The sequence below is a fragment of the Ahaetulla prasina genome, chromosome 7 (assembly GCF_028640845.1).
Source record: "Ahaetulla prasina isolate Xishuangbanna chromosome 7, ASM2864084v1, whole genome shotgun sequence".
NCBI lineage: Eukaryota > Metazoa > Chordata > Lepidosauria > Squamata > Colubridae > Ahaetulla > Ahaetulla prasina.
In genome coordinates, this window is record NC_080545.1 from 60,603,615 (window position 1) to 60,625,110 (window position 21,496).

Consider the following 21,496-nt stretch of genomic DNA (forward strand, 5'->3'; position numbering starts at 1 on the left):
ATTTATTTATTTATTTTATTAAATTTTTATACCGCCCTTCTCCCGAAGGACTCAGGGCGGTGTACAGCCGGAATAAAATGCAAAATATCTCATTCATGACAATCTCTCACCATGTATCCCTATGAGACAGATTATTTTCTACTGATGTGTAATCCTTTTGGAATGCTAAACACAGGTGACACTTGTGGAACTCTTCTGTGCATTCAGTTGGTTTGTTCAACCAATTGATGGGTGGCTAAGCAAATTGTTCCAATCCCTTTTCTACACTTGCCTGACCCCACCCCACATCAGGGAGAGTGACTGCTAACTGTTATCCTACTGGCAGGCAACACATGGTGAGAGGGAAAATAAAGTGGGGGGAGGCATTCATAATTCTGCAGTCACTTTTATTAACTTGACTAATATTAAAATTGTAAAGGTAGCACAAGTTACCAGCTTTCTTATTTCAGTAGAATAGGGCTTGGGTATATGAGGACAGCATCTTTTTGTAACAGTACAAAGACTGGAAGAGAGTGCTTCATTGTAGTCATCTGGCTTTTCCCTTAGATGCTTCTTTTTCAAACTCTAGGTGGTAATGTGGGCCCTGCCCCATAGTTATTTCCAGTGAATAAGAGGAAGTGAATGAATGAAAGAATGAATAATATCCATTGGAACATGATCAATCTGCACCATGTGCATGCACACACAGATATTATCACACATTTCTATCTATATCTACATCTGACTATAGAGAACCAGTTTGGTTTAGTGATTAAGGCACCATGCTAGAAAGAGATCATGAGTTCCAGTTCTGCCTTAAGCATAAAGCCCAGCTGAGTGACCTTGGCTTGTCACTTTATGTCAGCCCTTGGAAAGAGGCAATGACAAACATCTTCTGAAATCTTGACAAGAAAACTGCAGGGACTTGCCCAAGCAATCCCCAGAACTCAATGCTGACTTTGTGGCACACACACTGGACTCTAGTTTCATTTGTTATTTTCTGACATAGTAAGAGTTCTTTGACAATCTTAAGCATATTGCACTTGCTGACTGATATTTATCCACACAGAAATGATCAAAAATAGGATGCAAGTGCTATTTTCTTTCTCCCCTTCTGTTAAGGTATATTTAACCAACATATCTTCAGAACAGAAGAAAATCGCACAAACGTTCTATTTTTGATCAGTTCTGCCTGGATAAATATTAGTCAGCAAGCATACCGCATGAAGGCAGTTTCAGAACACTCCATACAAAACTGATGTAAAGTCATTTCAGAGGTTCTGCATCATGCCAAATATACTTTAGGGCTTATAATTCTGCAAGAAAGAAGGACATTGATATCAAAGGCGCGCAGAAAACTGAAGGATCACTGCAAAAGTCAAGAAAAGATCATAAAAGATGTAAGCACCTCCAGACACATCAGTTTTCAATATAATCAGCTTATCAAAAATATCAGGACAAGTCTCAAGACAGGCAGTCTTTACAATACCTCCAGTGCTATTTGTCATTTTTATTTTTCCAGAACCTCAAAATGTATAGAAATACAAGTTTACAACTTTCACTGTTTTTGTACTGGATTAAAAACTCATATGTAATTATATGAGTCAACTCAAATTCTACATGGTCAACTCAAATTCTAACTGTAGTTAAGGATAGTATTTCATAAGCATCAAGGTGAGATAACTCATTCCTTATGAAGGATTCCATATGCTACAGATCCCACCCAGCTTTATAATTCCCAACAAAGCTTGGTGAATCTCAATTTAGTAGTCTTTCTGCACTTCCTGATACTTCTATTGATGCGATTGCCTCAACCACATAGGAAGCAAACCTTGTTCTGAAAACCACTTTATATTTTTTGAAACCTTGAGAACTGTCCCTTGAAATAGCTGTTAATTTTATATAGGTTTTCTAACTTTACCAAGTATTAATACAAAAACTGACTTCTCATGTAAAATGTGAAAAGTTCAAAGAATATTGTAGCAATCCCTCTTTCAGGATTAACCCACTTATTGATTAGACTGGAGTTCTGATATTCAGTATTGGTCTTTGTCTGACTTAAAGTGTCTTCAAGTGCATTTTGATGATTAGCCACTTGAGAACTAAATTCTGACAATGTAAAAAGCTGCAGTAGAAAAGTTTAACACTGAGCAATGATCAATTCACTCTATGGTACTAAAAAAAGGAACATGGTTATTTTAGGTACAAAAGCCTGAGAGTTTGCAGTTCTTGTAAAAATAAATGACCTGACAGTTGCTTTCAAAGCTGTGGGCTGTTTGCAAGAGAAATCTCAGCTTTTTTTGTGAGTCATTCTGTTGAAAATAGCAGTTAATAAGCAGAAGATCCACACAAGCTGCGTGGGATTTAAGCTCCAACCTCTGTCCAATTGTGTGATATGAGCCATATTGAACTTAACAGGATATATTTTGGATAGGAGTTTGAGTTTCAAACTCCGAAATAATGGATGGCTGTATTTATTTGATTACATTCCAACTTTCACCTGCCAGGTTTCAAGAATAATGAAAACAAAAATAACTCAGAAGGCCTGGCTATTTGTTTACATTCAAATAGTCACCATCTTGAATTTCTTATCTAGATTCTCTAACTTACTGCAAACGTCAAATATAACCTTCCAGTGAAAATGATTCAGGTGGGAAGTCACTTTTGAGTTTACATAACGTATGTCTGAACACCAGTTAAAAAGTGATCTATGGAGGAGTGAGGTAAACTTGTGGCATTGTATGAACATATATAAAATCAAGCATGTACAGGAGATTAAAGAAGCTGGGGGTTTATTTAAAAACATTATGAACACAACCCAATGCATATTTTCAAGATTATTGATATACTCTGGCACAGAGAATTAAAGGGAAACAATGGGTAGCTGTTTTCAATATACATTATAGAATAAATAGTAGTTAAGTTTGGATGACTGAAACAATCTAGTGTGGGGTATAAAATAGCTGTTTTATGATTGAAAGAGTGCTGTTTTGAATCCAGCTATGCCTTCATCAATCATGTTCCAGGGAAACAACTAGAAAGTGTTCCATTAGAACTGATGCAGGGATACGAAGAAACCAACAGTATATTAGAATATGGCTCTACATACCCTATTCAAAATGTGTATTAGAAAATAGGGTGTAAGCAATACTAAAGAAGGTATGATAAAAGTGAGAAAGTTAATGGCATACTAGCCTCCTTATGGCAATTCTTACTGACAGACGACTAAGCTAATGTGTTTTGTCTTGTAGACTCCAAATGGGTTACTGTTGACCCCAAGTCCACTGCTTTCTAGCATTCACTTTTGGAGCAGCCTCAGTCCTATTGCTCCCTTGAGTCCTGCCAGACTGCAAGGACCAAATACCTTGTTCCAGGTAAGTTGGTGCATGTTATCTCAGACCAATCTTTGCCATTGGCGAAAAAAAAAAACCTGATATAGGAAATATGTAAGAGTTACACCCTTTGCTCAAGAAACAAGATCTTCAGCATTAGGGTGAAACATATTATAAAGTGATTATTCAGTGCTTGGAAAACATATATAACTTCTCTGAAGCCAGGAGACAAGGACATCAGTGCTGCAGTAAAAATGGCTCTGGTCCAAAATTGTTCATTATATTGCTGATAAATGAATTAGGAGCTAATCTGCTGATAGTATAGTGTACACATCAGAATACTTTCCTGATAAAAACATCAGCGGCAATATTTCATTGTAAGTGAGATTAAAAAATTGTTGACAATTTTTAGTACATAATGAAATCTATGAAAAAGACCACAAAGAATTTTGCTGATTGCTCAAAAGGTTAGTATGCCTTATCTGAAACTGAAATCTTCCAGTAACAGGCATTGAACCTTGTATTAGGAAGGCTAGTATCAATCTCAAGGATGTGACAGCTATATGGGTCCAAGGCACGCTCTCTTAATCTCTTATCAAAAAAGAGAAAACTGTCAATGTAAAACTATATCGACACATGAATTTGCCCTCTTGTGTGTACTTGACTGATAAGAAGAAAACTGAAAACATAAGCAGCTTTGACTAACATTAATGGTTCCTAAAAGTGATAAAATTCTGGATCTTTTGTAGCAAGGAAATGTCCCTGGCTGTTGCAGGGTTGCAAGAAAGGGCAAGATCACATCTATGTCAATAGGATGTGTGAATGAGTCCATAGGGATTTAACTGACCTCGATTAAAATAAAATTTATTCATCCCTATGCATGCATATAGTGCTGATGCACATTCAAGAGGGGCACTTTAACTGCATTTCCATGACTGCCATCTTTATTTTTTTGACTGCCCCCTGCAGGTAAGACTGATGAAAAGGTAGGGCAGAAGTGACAGTGCCCCAGCTTGTGGCAGCTGTGGTTCTCTAACACAGTTGCCCATTTGCCCAAAGCTTTTTTCTCATGTGACACCAATACACAGGAATTAATAATTAGGAGAACTGGAGAGTTGTTGACCACATTAACTATTATGGCAACCAAAGCCCTGAAAATTCGTTGGATTAAATAAATAAAAAAAATCAGTTGGTCGTGGACTTTGTTTCCTATTTTGAAGCCGTACGGGTCTGGATGGGGAGGAACAGGCTCAAGCTCAATGCCTCCAAGACGGAGCGGCTGTGGATGCTGGCACCCCGATTCAGTCAGCTACAGCCGCAGCTGACTGTTGGAGGCGAATTATTGGCCCCAAAGGAAAGGGTGCGCAACCTGGGTGTTCTCCTGGATGAACGGCTGTCGTTTCAAGATCATTTGACGGCTGTCTCCAGGAGGGCCTTTCACCAGGTTCACCTGGTTCGCCAGTTGCTCCCCTTCCTTGATTGGGATGCCTTGTGCACAGTCACTCATGCTCTTGTTACCTCTCGCTTGGATTATTGTAATGCTCTCTACATGGGGCTCCCCTTGAGGTGCACCCGGAGGCTTCAATTAGTCCAGAATGCAGCTGCGCGGGTGATAGACGGAGCTCCACGTAGCTCCCATGTAACACTACTCCTGCGCAGACTGCACTGGCTGCCTGTGGTCTTTCGGATGCACTTCAAGGTTCTGGTTACTACCTTTAAACCGCTCCATGGCTTAGGGCCTGGGTACTTACGGGACCGCCTACTGTTACCTCATGCCTCCCACCGACCCGTACGCTCACACAGAGAGGGACTTCTCAGGGTGCTGTCCGCCAAACAATGTCGGCTGGCGGCCCCCAGGGGAAGATCCTTCTCTGTGGGGGCTCCTACCTCTGGAACGAACTTCTCCCTGGTTTACGCCAAATATCTGACCTTTGGACCTTCTGCTGCGAATTGAAAACACATTTATTTATTCATGCGGGGCTGGCTTAAATTTTGTTGGTTTTTAACTTTATATTATGAATTTTAATGGGTTTTTAGAATTTTAAATGTTTTAAAGTCTTAGGCCAATTGTGTAATAAGTTTTTTAATTCTTGTTTTAATTGTATATTGTATTGTTTGTTTTTATTTTGGCTGTACACCGCCCTGAGTCCTTCGGGAGAAGGGCGGTATAGAAATCTAATAAATAATAATAATAATATAACAATTGAGAAGAAGCTTTTTTGGATTGAGGTACCAAAGCTTTAGCAGAAGGAGCCTGTTTCTTTTATGGTGTTTTCTCTCTGAAGAGAGAATTGCAGAAAAAGCAGCAGAGGGGAAATCAGGATTCTCCTTTTTATATTAGTATTTTCCAAAATGAAATATGACTACAGGAGAGTTTTAAGCCTCCTCTCCCCCTTCATACAATGTTTGAAGAATTTAAATAATAATATAATCTACCAAGAAAGCCTTATTTAATTAGCAGTGGGTAAGTGCTCTGAAATGTAAATTCATCCAACCTGGTGAAGGAGGAGAAGGAGATCCAAATTTCCACCACCCTTAGGACTTGCTTTGCTCACTCTATAGTCGTCCTTGACTTACAACCACAATTGAGCCCAAAATTTCTGCTGCTAAGTGAGACATTTGTTAAGTGAGTTTTGCTCCATTTTATGACCTTTCTTACCACAGTTATTAAGTAAGCCACTGCACATAAGTAACACAATTTAGTGAATCTAGGTTCCCCATTGATTTTGCTTGTCAGAAGTTTGCAAAAGGGGAGCATATGACTCCAGGACCCTGCAATTGTCATAAATATGAGTCAGTTGCTAAGTGTCTGAATTTTGATCACATGACCATGGGAATGGTGCAATGGTCATAAGTGTGAAAAACAGTCGTAAGTCACTTTTTACAGTGTTGTTGCAACTTTGAAGTACCACTAAATGAACTGTTGTAAGTTGACAACTACCTGTACATGCTTGGCTTTCCAAGGGGAAGTGACACTTCCCGTCACCTGCTCCTTCAACTTTATCCCTGAACTCTTCCCAAAAATGGTGTAGTGCTGTTTCCAAAAACAAAGACATGTTATTTTGTCAAAGACTCTACCTGCTTGAATCCATTTCTTTTGAGTTGACGTACAGGTAAAGCTACTTTTGTTTCCCAGCATAGTGAGTAGAGGTGATTCTGCGGCAGCCAACTGACGTCAGTGGCTCGGGTTAATTGGCAGAACCCCCGCAGATTGTAATTAACTCATTCTCGATCTAAAAGTTTGCTGTGTCATTAGGATAATGAGAGACTTGTTCAGAGCTGCAGTTTATCAAGGAACAAAGATAGAAATAGTAGCAAGGAAATACAGTTGAAATTCATCAACACCTTACACATGCTTCTCCATTTGAATCCATGAGGTTAATTGTTTGCTTAGTATTTTTAGCTGCACTGAATGACTTGAGGGAAACCCCTTAGAATCTTTCATATCCAGGCACAAAAACAAAAGGAGCTTTTCTAAAGAGTCAACTAACATAGCATGTCAAATACAAAGCTTGGATGAGTCAAGGGATAGACAAACTGTGGCAATTTACTAAATCATTTGTTGGCTCAGCAAGTAAACTCCAATTTACTGGGCAGATCTCTGCAATGAATCAGAGCCCTTTATTTTGTTTGTAAAAGGAATTTGGGGGTGTCTTTTAAATGAGTTGCTAGAGATACATCCCTTCAGCCATATTCCCTGGGTTTCCAGAAGTGAAACTTTTGCCCATGGAACGCTATAATATATAATCTGTGGGTTATACATGTGGATGAATTTAAACTATGTACAACCATTTATTTTTAGACTGTAGCTCATTCCTTGCTTTTAAAATAGGGCAGGAAATCAGAACAGTAAGAGCCACTGGAGAGTCCAAAATATTCTAAAGGTGATATTTGTTACAGAAAAGGGATGTGATAAATATTCAACAGCATTCCCAGTTTTATTGGTTAAGAAATGGATGTAAGAGTGAACTAATCAGGCTGCAGTTATGATGCAACCTCTGCTTCTTCTGTAATGCAAAGTTCATGCTTAGATATTGAGGAACTGACATAGAAAAGCATGTACATCTTGAGTAAAGTGATAATTCAGATAATCATAGTTTTGCACTATGTCATACAGTCTGTTCTAATGCTGCAATGATTTTTTTAATAGAACTATTACACTAGTGGCAGTCTGACAAATATCCCCTTTATTGATTGTTTAAATATTTCTCTACCTGTAAAGTATTACAACATTTACATTTTGCCATAATATAATATATGGTAATAATGGGCAGTTTATATAATATGATGTATATAGTCTAAGTTATAGGAGCACTTTCTGAAAAAAAAATTGTTCATGTTAGAGTCTTTCTGTACAAGAAAAAAGTCAAACAAGTATGAAACTGAATGTTACACCTTGTAAAGGATTTGTCAAGTGTAGCAAATGAGCATCTGCAGACTCAAGAATGTTAACTAATAACCGGGAATTTACAAATTAGGCCTTAATTTCCCCACCTTCAATCTGGGAATGTCTAATTCCCAACTGCTGATAGTTTGTGGTGTTGAGCAGCTTAGAAGCCAAAATCAGTCAGTTTGTCAGTTCCAAGATTCCTTATAATATTTTGGGCAGAGAACTTTGAACCATGCCAAGAGAACAGCCTCAGGGACTTTGCATTAAGCTATCATGCCTTGGTTTATCAGAAAAAGGGCTTTAAAAAGAGGATGCAAAATACAGAGTTTTCTTACCAATAAAGGAGAATAAAGGAGGGTTGATACAAGGGGATCTTGGTGCTCTGAGCTTGCTTGTTTTCTTGCAGATGTTTCATTACCCTAACTAGCAGCATCAGTGCTTGTCATCTTAAGTGTTATCTTAGCTATGTGATCTTTTGCATCCTTCTTGAAGATATGTTCCAGTAGCTCCACTACAAACAGCCAAATTCAAGTTACATTTTAGAGTTAGTTTGTTCAGAAACATGCTGGCTTTAATTTAGTTCCCACGATGGCCCTGGACAGAATTGTGCTTCCACTGGAAAAGAATGCCCATGACTTGGTGGGAGTCTGTGGGGTGTCTTATGGCTCTTGTTAGAGCAAATGAAGGCTAGAACCTTTGCTCAGTTCTGGTTGATGTGCCAGTTATAGTCCTTACTGGACCAAAAAGCTCTTGTGGGTAACAGAGTAACAGGGCCTCTGGTGGCTCAACAGACTAAGCAGTCTGTTATTAACACAGCTGCTTGCAATTACTCCAAGTTCAAGTCCCACCAGGCCCAAGATTGACTCAGCCTTCCATCCTTTATAAGGTAGATAAAATGAGGACCCAGATTGTTGGGGGCAATAAAAGTTGACTTTGTATATAATATACAAGTGGATGAAGACTATTGCTTAACACAATGTAAGCTGCCCTGAGTCTTCGGAGAAGGGCGGGATATAAATTCAAATTAAAAAATAAAGTTCTATATGTGGGGGTGCTTTTGAGACTAACTCCGAGCAGCAAGGGAAAAATGCAATGATCAGACTGCTGTTAGAAAAGTACAACCTAATATTTATTCTTAAACTGCTCTATTGGCTGCATAAAAGCTTATAAGCCCAATTTAAACTGGGTCATGACCTATAAAGCCTTACATGGTGTAGCGCTCGGCATTTGAAGTAGTTTTTTTCAAAATGATATTTTCCTGATCTTTTGAGATCATTGAGAAAGATATTAAAGTTCCATCCCTTTGAGTTGAGGGGGACAAATTTTTATAGTAGACTTACGTCACTTGAATATCTTCTCTCCAATTTAGTTCTTAGTCCTTTTCTTGATAACCTTCTGGAAATCTATGCAAAACGTCTTATTTGGGCTTTTAATGAGCTACTAGAGTATTTTTGAAGTTTATTTTTTTGTCTGTTTTTATGTTCTAAACTGTTCTGAATCATGGGCTTGAGGTGATATACAAACAATTTAAATAAATTAAACTAATTTAAATTATTAAATTTTAATAAACTAAAAAAAATTAGTCTTTATGGGGATTATTTGATTTTATTAGGCATTCGTTATTATTTTGAAGATTAGAATTTCTTGCAGAACATATACTTTTTTGCATTGTAATTCTTTCCAATTTTATTACTATGATTTTTTAAATACTCATATTCTAATTGCTAAAATAAAACAATATGTACCCTATTTATCAGCTTTATTGAGGTGGTCTTATTCTTACAGATGCCTCTTCGCCAACCCAATGTCATATACATACCCTTTAGTTCTGAGATTTATTTTAACTTTAATTCATTTACAAAAAAAATATGTCAAACCTCAGAGTGATACTTATTCATTTTAGAATAAAATGAAAAAGTATTAGTTTACTCAAAAATCACAAAGAAGTTTTAACTAAAGTTTCCCCCCCACCAAGGGTCTATGTCACAAATATCTGCTTTCCCCGAATGCCTTTTTCTGAATCATCTCATATTCATCCAATCCAAAATGATGTTTAACTTTGATTTGATGCATCTTTTAAAAATTATTTTACTTGTACTTGCTGCAATCAGCATGTATCATTAAAAACAATGTTTGAGAGCTTATACATAGATAGAATGCGAATATCAGTGACATTTTCTTTTGCTTTTTTTACAGTTTCCAACTCTGCTAAATGGTCACATCCCAATGCAAATCCCCAGCTTGGATGGGGCCTCTTCTCCAGTTCTCCTTTCTCCAAATGCTCATAAATCCTGATGTCTCAGCAAACTGAGGACTCACTAATAAACTGGATTTGACACAGCCATTCTGATGGGTTTCATTTTTCTGGTAAAGCTAGGAGGACATGATGAAACTCTTTTACTATGGTTTGCACTTTCCATTACACAGATGACCTACTTGTATGGTGTTTATTTAGCATTTTTATACAGTGAGGGGGTTTTTTGTATAAGAAATCTTTTGTGCATTAAAACAACTTATAATTTTTATATCCTGCTCTCCAAGTGTTGAACACTGTTAATGAAGTTATCTTTCTTAATACATTTCTAAACAACATGTAAAGGATGTGAAATGTTTTACTTCTGTACTTCTGCGTATAATGCATCCAGCTTGTATAAACTATAACCGGCTGTGCCTTCTTTTGCATAATGTTATATAAATGATTTATATATTTTCCAGTATTAAGATTAAGGTTGGAAAGAACCAAGTATTGAACACTTTTCTCCCCATCCTAGTATTTCAGTATTCCTTTTATGGTCAGCCATGTGGTGCAGTATATTCATGTAATTTTGAATTAAGCGCTTTCCAAATATATAAAGAATGTTTTTGTTTACTTCCTGAACCGACAGGCCATAATATTTTGGCCTGTGGGTTAAGAATAGAACACTATTTAGACATTAGTGCTTGAATTCTTCTGAAATAGTAATATGGTCTTAAAATACTTGCAACATATATTAGGGGCATTTTTTAAATTGGAGGGAATAGCCTTATTCAGTGCCACTATCTTTGTGTATAGAGCTGATTGTTAAAAGAGATGTCAATCTAAAATTTATTTTTGTGAACAAGTAAAATTCTCACATGCTTCTTATCAGGGATGGAGAAAAAGTGTCTCCAGTGGTGCATGGACCAAGGCTTTAAGACTTCAACATTTTTGATTTTTCAAAAAATATTTTAGTAATGCTTACAAAAATGAAAGTCTAAAAAGATGACAGGTGCTTCTCTGTAATTGGGAAATAAATACCATAATACCCAGAATAAGTTTTCAGTGATTTTTCTCTCCTCCCCTGCAACCCCCTTTGTACTAACCTTATACTGAATATTGTGATTAAAAATTATCCAGATTCTTGTTCTCTTCAGCAAGCTAGAATTCTGAAAGCAGAAAAGAATTTGCCACTTCCTAGAGCTGTAATTGGAAAGATATCTTATACATGCATATTTTATAAAGACATTAACAATATTCAAACAAAACACATTCAGATTAAAGAAGTCAGATTTATGTCATATTTTCAAAATCAATGTGAAAATATTCTCCCTCTCTGCTCCAGCTTTGGCAAAAACGACAAATCCTAGTGTACATTTTGAAGTTAAAAATATGAAGCAAAAATTAATACAACTGATTTTCATTTCAATTCTGTTTCCCAAGATTTACTTTCCTTCTTTGAGAGAACAAGTTTCTGCTATTTGAAGAACCCACTGATTTCCCAGACTTTTTACTTGATTAGTATTCTGTCACATTTTCTATCATATGCTCCCTATCTCCTTCTTGGCAAGGAAGCATTGCAAAGTGTCAATTTACCACACACTATAGATGGAAAACATTTTCATTGCCAAAAATATTGTCTCATGCACAGAATCCTGTTAGATTTTTCAAGGAATATTTGGACCCCAGTTCTTGTATGTATATTGATCCAAAATACTCATCAAAGAGTATCCTACATTGCTTACATCCTTTCTTAAACTTCTGAAATTTATAGTCTGCATTCACTTCAAACACACTGTTACGCTGCATAATATAGGGTACGGGTATTCTCAACTTACAACCATTCATTTAGTGACTGTTCAAAATTACAATGGCACTGAAACAAATGACTTATGACTCTTTTTCACACTTATGACCATTGGGGCCTCCCCATGGTCATATGATCAAAATTTGGGCACTTGGCAACTGGCATATATTTATGACAATTGCTGTCCTGTGGTCATATGATCATTTGTAACCTTTAAAGCCGGCTTCTGATAATCAAAATAATATGCAGAAGCCAGATTTGCTTAATGACAGCATAATTCACTTAACAGCTGCAGTGATTTGCTTTTAACAACTGTGGCACAGAAGTTGTAAAATAAGGTGCAACTCACTTAACAACTGCCACTTAGCAATAGAAATTGTAGTCATAAGTTGAGGACTACCTGTACATAGCTATTATAACTTGGAAACAAATGTAACAATCTTACATTTTAAAATTTAAGCTTAATAAAATAACTTCAAAAAATTGAAGAGTTGAAAAACAGCATATACACACCTTTTCTGATTATGCAACAAAAGCTGATCTTAAAACTCATTTATTTTGGCAGGAAAAAAATAGTAAAAATAGATTGGCATGCTAGAAGCATTTGGAATCACTCAATTTTCATGCTAAAAAGATGGAAAAGCATAACAATATTATTTTGTGTCATTTTAAATGAATTATCAAAAGTTATTGATTTATGCACATTAAAATCATGAAAGAAAACTGTTCTAAACTTTGCCTAAAACAGGGGTTAAGCATCTTTAGAATGGTTTTGGGGAGATAAATAATGTAACATTAACAGTGCAGTACTGTATCCTTTGATTTATGGGGTTTTTACATTAAAAGTAGGTTTGTGTTCTTCCCATTTGAAGAACATGCAGAACCCTATGCAGAAGTGAGATGAAATTTAAGCTGAAGAACAGTTTATATCAGAAGCAGCTTTCAGGTGGTGTAATAATGGGGACCCTGAGATTTTCTGCCAATCATCAGGAAGCTATGAGGTTATCAGTAACTTACTGTAACCTTTATATTGTAAAAGCAGAAAATGTACATCCATAATAAACCACATATTCAGAGTCATATTTTTTTAAGTCATTTCCTTAAATACAAATTAAAGGATAGTAAGTAGCTAATAGATGCTTGATGTCTAAGTGCCCCTAAATGCTGTATCTAACCCTTTCTTCTCTGTTTCAATCTCATGTGCCTTAATTAGTCCATAGTGAACTGGATGGAATTTTACTACAAAATAAAATTTTAGTAAGCCAGTACCCAGATTAGTCAGACCATTGCTTCTATAATTCTTGGCTAGCATACTACATTTAGGCAATGTAAGGCCCCAGATTGAGAAATATTGGTTTAATTGTTGTTGAATATTTAGCAAGCCAATTAAGAGCAATGCTCTCTCTTTATGTTTTTGCATACTTATAATGTGAGATGCTGAAGATACTACAATAGAAAAATAAACATCATGGCTGCAAATACACTTCTGCATTTTCATAGATAGCTTCTGTGGCAAACACATACAATGTGAATTACCTGTTGACTCTTTAAAGTTACAAATGTTTTTTATGTGTTTGCTGTGTAAAAAATAAAGTATACCAAGCAATCAAGTTTACTGGATAATGGTGTGAAGTTCTAACTGCTTCAGTCAAGAAATTATTCACAGATATACAGGGAACAGACACTGTTATGCATTAATGTGGGTGTTGTTTAATACAGCTATTTGCATTCCATTAAAAGCTAGAATTCCCCCTTTTTCTTTGATAATAATGAAACTTATTCTGAAACAGAAAGTCTAATTATAAGTAAAAGGGATGATATTCCTTCTGTTGCCCAATCCATAAGATTTGCTCCTACAAGACACACCCAAATAAGTTTATTTGTTCATAACAGTTTCCAAACAAAAGTTTTAAATGGCACCACTGTTAACATGTACTGTACATCTTCTCTACCAAGTGAGATACTTCAGAAGATACTCATATTCGCATACAATCCTTTTGAAGTACAATTGACTAAAGGTACCAACAAAATATCTATTAAACCAGATTTTCCTCCAGATCATTGCAAGTACAACTCTTAACTGGCACTGCATTATTGGCTAGGAATACTGGGATTTGCAGTCCAGTATGTCTAAAGGATGCCAAGAAAAATGCTGAATTCCTGATTTCCAACAGAAATACCATTTAAGCCTGAAAAGTTATTTAATTATTTTCATTCACATTTTACATATGTAAACATTGGAATAGCTCAAAGATATTTATTTAAACCTACCTCACAGAGCTGTTGTGAGGATATTTAACGCTTAGGGTGGAAAAAAAGATCGCATACATTTCAAGTAGCATTAATGAGAATAACATTGAGCCCAGCTGGTGAGACACTCAGATTTATAGATTAGAAATTTGCAACAAATTCTTAAATAACAAATGTAACATTTGATAATGTTATGTATAATATTTCAATTATTTTTCTATTGGCTATAAATACTTTTTTGTAGTTTATCTGTTCTATTTGTAAGCATTTAACATTTAACCTCTATATGTTAGAAATTCTGGTAAAAATTCACTAAATTCTGAGAGCTGGATTCAAAGTTCTCTTGCTGGAGGAATGTGGAAGAAATTTTTGCCAATGTTTTCTCTTTGGGGGGGGGAAAGGAGGGAGTGGGAGAGAGATGGATGCTGTAGACAATGAAGAGATATTTCTAAATAGTATGGTAGGTGGTGAGAATTGCAAGGAAAGTAATGAAATGGAATCTCAATTCCTCCTTTGTGCAGAGGCGAAGAGGCAACATATGGGGTTCCACTCAAAAATGGATGTGTGTATCAGAATTGCAAATAGATCAAATCTCTCAAACTGTAATAATGCTTTGTTCAACTATATTAGGAGAAATAGCCACAATTCTGCTGAATAAAAGGCAATTTCTGAGTTACTTCAAGAGTTTAAAAACCCTGTTTCCTCCCTCCATTCCTGCTATGTCCAATTCAACAGATGATTTACTGGTTTGTCAAGCAGCAGTTTTCTAGCTGAATCTGGAAAGTTGGATTTAAACATTGCTTCCAAACAATAGTGTATTCCAACCATATATAGAAAACACATTATGTCTTTTGGTTATTTTAGTAAAACTAAATTACATCTGCCAACTAGTTATGTGCAGATTTCACTGGATTAGCTTGCTCAGTTTAAATACACATAATACAGGTTGAGAAAGTTTCAAGCTTCAAGGGAAGCCATCTTTTTAAAAAATAGGATTTATTGTTTTTCCTGAAAAGTGACAGGAAAGTTTTCTTCAATTCAATGATTTTGGCAAGCTTCAGGAAGGTGAGGAATTCAGGATTTTAGGAAGGCAGGAGAAATGCAAAGTTTTCTTAAAGCTGCATGGTGGGATGCTACAGAATATCTGAACACTACTGAAGATTTCCATGTAATATTTATACTTTCAAAAGTACAGCATTAATACAGGTCCATCTGTTAGAAATAAACAGCAGTTGGTTAGCTCTACTGGGCTTCGTTAAGTGTAAAACCAGTTTACAAATGCTGAAAAGCAGCAGTGGTCCGATAGTCACCATTTCACATAAATTTGTCTTCTTTTTCAGAAAAGAGTTCTCAAATTAATTTTACTATTATAATAATAAAACATTAAGAAAACATTCCAAAACATGCCACAATTACTATTCACAAATAAAGTTAAAGAAACATACAAAATCTTTCACTTAATACTGTTAAATAACAATAATCAATTACAAGATTTCCTGAACAGAAATGGTAGGACCCCTGAATGTTTTACAGTGAACATCAGGAAAAAAAATTAAGTTATCTAGGAATATTTTTCATGATATATCAGCCAAAGATTTACATAACCATTTCAAAATATACTAATAAAGATTTACAGCTCTGGAAGATGCACTAAACAAAGAGGTTCCAAAAGGTGAACACAAATGTTGAAAAATACTGTTCCTATCACCAGGAGGTACTTATGATACTCACTGAGATACATAAGCTTAGTAGTACTGTAATATGATGACTTAATTTCAATAAACAGGTAACATCTACAACCTTTAAAACCCTCCAAGTTCTCATACTTTATGAAGCCTGCATAATAAAGTAATAGATTCTTTATTATGGACTTGCATTCTTTAGTGGCTTTCCAATGAACATGTGGTCATAAAACAGCCACCAAAGCAGGTGGCAATTAGAGAATTGAGTTGGGATGCTTCACACCCAGTTTGTTTTGAATCACTGGAATGTTTAGGGAAATGTCAATATCAAAAATATTCTAACCAGTATGTCTATTAGAAAAAGTTAGAGAAGGGAGATAATAGTTAAGTGTCATATATAGGTGGTTTATCATTTCTGATATTAGCCAAAATAAGAGATCTGGAACCTGATCCATATAATTTTTCATTTGTTTGAATTGATATCTGTACTACTAAGTGCTTTAAAAAGGTATCTGGTAGCATTCTCTAATGTTAAATAAGAAATTTACAGGCCAAGAACTAGAGAGTGTTAAAGTAAATAGTAACTATAGTCAAGAAAGCTGTGTTTACATTCCAGGAAACATTGCAGTTAAAGAAAAAACAAGATATAAAACTGCAGCAATAATTCATGAAGAGAAACAAGGCATTCACATAGCATATACAGTAAACCCATTGCAACTCTTTCAGGCATTCGGTTCTTAACTATACAGACAGTAGTTATTTAGCAGCAATGATTACACAATAAATAATGCACTGTGTTTCTCAGTCCTGCACAAAAATTGCAGCTACTGTTACATTAACAGTTGTAACCTACTGGATCTAATGGTGGAGGAGACCTTAAAATTGACTGTACAAAACTTTGTCACATTGTGACAACAAATATATATATATATATATATATACACACACACATATATATATACATATATATATATTAAAAAAAAAATAACCAGTAGGTCCAAAATAAAGAGACTGCACTGTGAGGAGGACAGTGTAGACAAACAGATTTCAAGTCCACCAAGGGAAGAATTAATTGCCTTTGGACTAGAGTCCTTGATGGAGGTAAAACCAGCCTTGGCTTGAAACAGCACTGCCTGCCTTAGAAAAGCATGCTTTGTCTTCTGTTCTTCCCGTGTCCTAGAACATAAAACATGTATTTTGTTAAGAGATTAAGGTGACGTTTCAGTATATATGCTGATACATATCATATCAAGCAGATTTAGAAAGGAACTGGCTGTTTCTTTGAGCATTATATGTAAAGCAATCGTCTGATGGAGCGCTAGTTTGGTCTAGTGCAGGAGTCTCAAACTCACGTCGTCACGGAAGCATCATGTGACTTATCTGGGCATTTTTTCCCTTCGCTAAACTGGACGTGGCTCGCACGTGATGCATCCAGCCCATGGGCCGGGAGTTTGACAACCCTGGTCCAGTCGTTAAGGTATCAGGCTAGAAACTGGGAGACCATGAATTCTAGTCCTGCCTTAGTCATTAAAGTCAGCTGGGTGAACTTGGGCCAATCACTTTCTCTCTTAATCCAACTCATCTCACAGGGAATGTTGTGGGGCAAATAGATGGAGGAAAGTCCATTGGATATGTCCACCACCTTGAGTTATTTGTAAAAATAATAAAAACAGGATATAAATGAGCAAATCTATGCTTAGACACACATTGTGCTGAGTTATAGTATAGTTTGGTTCTGGTTTAGCATGAACTCACAGTGAATTCAGCCACTGTGGTTTGGAAATTTACTATATATGGTGTAATAGCATTTGTGAATCATTGTGGTTTAACAACCTGCATCTTAAACAAATCAAAGCTTAGTATGAGGAATGGCTCCAGCCATTCGCAGAATGTACCTGATTACATTAGCATATGATGTAAGAGTGCCAAGCTACTTAATAGTGCTTTTTTTCCATGAGCAACGAGATCATTTAAAAAAAAATCCAGATTTTGCAAACCTCTTTTTAAAAAATCTCATTTGAGGAATCCACAGAATTCTAACTATTTAATAGGTGTTAATGTTCTACCTCATGCCATCCTGAGAAAGAAATGCAAATATTACTTTACATACCTGTCTCTGGATAAGTGGAATTTCGAAAGCCTGGATCTTTTTGGAGTTGAATTTCTTTCAAAGTGAATATTGATACACCTGAAACAATACATGTAATGACTTTTTTCCCCAAATAAGTGTCTCACTTTCAAAAATATATTTAGGATCAGAAGGAAACTTTATCAAACAATATTTATAGAATGCTCCAATCTGAATAATCCTGAAGGATTTACAGGAACTTTATGTTTCTTTCCTGTCATCATGCCTGCTTCCAATCCCAGCTGGACAAAAGCAGGAAGAGCTAAAAGCCCGTCTAAATTTGATTTGTACCTGATATTGGGTATCAATAAAGGTCTTTCAGATGAAAGATACAAAGTTAATAACTATTCGTTTCAACACAGCCTAACTCAAGTGGATAGTTTGATTCAATGTAGTATTTAGAAAGGTTCTTAATTTTTTGAGCAAGTAGGGTAAACCTCTTCAAAACCAGATGCCCAGCTCATATCAAAGGCACAATAAACTTACTTTCTGGTAAAGTATGTATTCTAGTTCCAAGACTTCTGAAATATGCATGTTTCATAGCCTCTTCTGCTGATATTCTTTTCTTTGATTCATACTGGCAAACAAAAGGATAGAGACTATTTTAAAACACAATTGATGCAGGATAGGTTTTATTTTACTTCAAATCCCAGTGTTTGATCTTCAGTACCTGTAGCTATAGAAGAATTCAGGCAAAATGACTGGGATAAAACCTAGGGAACTGCTATTAGTAAAGGTAAATGAAAACCTCCAACTTTTCAGCCTGGGAAGCACATTTAAAAGTTTGATAAAGATGTATTGGACTTTCTATAGGGGTCAGAAGTAATAATGGAAATAAAATTTTAGTGAAGTAAGTGTTTAAAGTGGTAAAAAGCTCAAATGGGTCAGGAAGCTTGTGGACATTAAGGGAAGTGACAGTGGGTGCTTCTTGGGAAATCAGAAATGAATAAAACTGAAACAAATGAATTAATAGACTGACTCCATGGCCTGTGATACAAATACATTAAGACATATTGTTTGTTAGATTTTTGGTTTAGTATATCTCATTCAAAGATCCATTATTTAAAACCTTCGGTTTAGAACACTGGGTGAGTGCAGCCTGAATTACGTTAGGTTCCACATATAAACGCAGACAAAAACTGTAGTATATTTTCTTGCCTTTATTTGTGTATATGCATGCATGTGCAAAATTATTTTTGCTGTTGACTTTCAAAATCTTTTAAGGAATTCATCATTTATGTACTTTTTCAGGGTTTTACTATATGAAATTATCAACTGAAGGAAGAAATATTTGATTGAAGGAAGAGATCCTTAACAATAAACAAAAAGAAGCTGCACGAACGTCTACATACAAGAGCAACATTTAAATAATGCTCTTTTTTGAACCATAGTTTTGAATTCTTATAATCTACCAAATAAAGAACTTGAAAAGTACTCATTGAAACTACCTGTGTAAAGAATACAAAAAACAACTTACTTGAAGAAATTTTACTATCAGTTCAATCCCTTCTGAATCCAACCTAGAAATAAACCATATTCATTGTTTATTCACACCTTCCAGATTGGATTCTAATAATTGAAATAATGTGTGTGCCTTTGCATAAGAGATACTTCGAATTTCAAAATATCTTGAATGTAATTATGGATTCTATTTAACACTAATAAGGTGATACATCTACTGTTATTACTAAATGCATTGTGTTAATACTATTATTTCATTGTATTTTAATATAAAAATAAAAAACAATACTTTTAAATAAACTGAAGTATCATGGAACTGGCATTGAAAATATATAAAAATGTATTACACATGCTTACCACCAAAGAAAAGTAATTTATTTTGAAAATACAAAATCACAAAATGAACGTAAATCCACAAGAACTGGAAAATAATTGCCAGTTGAATAATTGTCTAATTCAAATAGTGTAAAGGAAAATGTGTAGCAAACAGATGCCTAAACAAAATTAAGCACTAGAATATGGGTTTTCAAATAAATCACAGGTTAACATTACTTGCTGAGAGTCACTGGTTTGAGATTTCTTTATTATGCAGCGGCTGTCTTTAGCCTTTATTTGATCTTTAGAATAAACTTAGTACCACACAAGGGGAATTCCACTTATATACCAGCAACATCTATAGCTTTTTTCTTTTGTGATTGCCAAATCTTCTCTGGAAGATCTCCCAACCCTCTTGAACAGAACTGAAGACTATTTCAGGGAAAATAATACAATATGTTGGAGTGTCTAATTATTTAAAACTGGATTGCCATAACGCATTTTTAATAAAACAAAACAAACTATCATAACCTGCTATTCAACAAATCTAGGTATAGGTATAGTTAAAATGTAGAACTTCAACAATGTAAGATTCCTGGAGTCAATTTTCACTTTTATAGTTGATGCCTTAATTATAAAAACTGTTAATTCAGATTATTAGCAGATATTATACAAATTCAATTATTCTACTATTCTTTATGCAAAGGCATGAAAGCATTCTGGACAAATAGCCACTAAACAATGAGAATAATAATCCATTTAGAATTAATCCCTCAACAAAAAGAGTTCTTAGTGAGGGTTTTTCCCCCCAGAGAGAGTACTTATGATATATGTGCAATATGAACTTTAAATACCTTGGAGCGTGGTTGATCAAAGGTTGTGGCTTGTATTTGGGAAAATTGTAATTCCTAAACTCATCACTGGAAGTAATGCCTGGCCATGTTTCTTGTGATGGAGTTCCTGAGTTGAATGATTAAACAAATCAATGTAATGTAAGGAGACATGTAAGGAGTACATGTAGACATTAAAATAAATAAAGTAAAATTTTAAACAACAGCTTCCAAAATAGATAACTGGTTTTAACAAAAGTACAGACTTGAAATATCAAAATCATATCTCTCCCTTTATAATCATATAAACATTTCAATTATAGTGCAAGTAAAGATTTCAGAAATTCTCTTAATAAGAGAAAAATAAACTCACAGCTGTAAGCTAAACATATTTACCCAGAAGTCTGAAAATTAAGTGCAATTCATCTTCAACCGTTGACCCAGGAAAGAGAGGTCTTCCTGATGCCATTTCAAAAAATATACATCCAACTCCCCTTTAAGAGAGGAAAAGCTCAATTAAGTATTACAAAGGAGATGAAAGTATTTAAATATATAATTTTAATGATAGGTGAGATGGCCTACTTAACCTAATCGTGTTAAGGTAGTGAGGTCATTTTTTTCCTTGGTTATGAAAAATAATGAACAAGATTTGCATTCACTTGAAATACATTTGTCCAGTCTCACTATTGAGATTTTATATTTAAAGTTCAGAGATTCAAATCAATTAAATTTTGAGATTTTACAAATAAACAATATTTTCTTTGCTTGCTTCCTTCTTCTTCCCCCAAAGTTTCAAGTGTGAACTAGAGAAGCAGCTCCAGTATTACTGCTTATTATTAACAAAGGTTACTTAAAGTTAAAGTAGAAAAATATACAGATACGTTTAATTTGAAAGCAAGGAAGCAGGTTAATATTTGAAACTCACCACATATCAATTTGTGTGGAATATTCAGAAGATCCAAGGAGAACATCTGGAGGCCTATACCACAATGTGACAACTTCATTTGAGTATGTCTTCGTAGGAACAGATTTTGCTCTAGCCAAGCCTTCAAAAATAAAGTGCAAAAGGAATTTCCTTAGCCCTAT

At 35.2% G+C, this 21,496-nt stretch overlaps 2 protein-coding genes across 10 annotated transcripts in view; one reads left to right on the forward strand and one right to left on the reverse strand.

The window, feature by feature from the left end:
• The window catches only part of ELK3 (ETS transcription factor ELK3), a 56,897-nt gene extending 43,543 nt beyond the window's left edge, over positions 1-13,354 (forward strand). For all 7 annotated transcript variants that reach the window (XM_058191936.1, XM_058191930.1, XM_058191933.1 and 4 more), the window contains 2 exons: positions 3,231-3,353; positions 9,898-13,354. In XM_058191936.1, the coding sequence (XP_058047919.1) occupies positions 3,231-3,353; positions 9,898-9,996 (222 nt within the window). In that variant the 3' untranslated portion in view covers positions 9,997-13,354. The remainder of the gene's footprint in view (positions 1-3,230; positions 3,354-9,897) is intronic.
• Positions 13,355-15,336: 1,982 nt separating this feature from the next.
• The window catches only part of CDK17 (cyclin dependent kinase 17), an 87,343-nt gene continuing 81,183 nt past the window's right edge, over positions 15,337-21,496 (reverse strand). For all 3 annotated transcript variants that reach the window (XM_058191926.1, XM_058191929.1, XM_058191928.1), the window contains 7 exons: positions 21,336-21,456; positions 20,807-20,904; positions 20,435-20,540; positions 19,282-19,324; positions 18,291-18,381; positions 17,787-17,864; positions 15,337-16,852 (listed from right to left, as the gene is read on the reverse strand). In XM_058191926.1, coding sequence (XP_058047909.1) covers positions 16,815-16,852; positions 17,787-17,864; positions 18,291-18,381; positions 19,282-19,324; positions 20,435-20,540; positions 20,807-20,904; positions 21,336-21,456 — 575 coding nt within the window. In that variant the 3' untranslated portion in view covers positions 15,337-16,814. The remainder of the gene's footprint in view (positions 16,853-17,786; positions 17,865-18,290; positions 18,382-19,281; positions 19,325-20,434; positions 20,541-20,806; positions 20,905-21,335; positions 21,457-21,496) is intronic.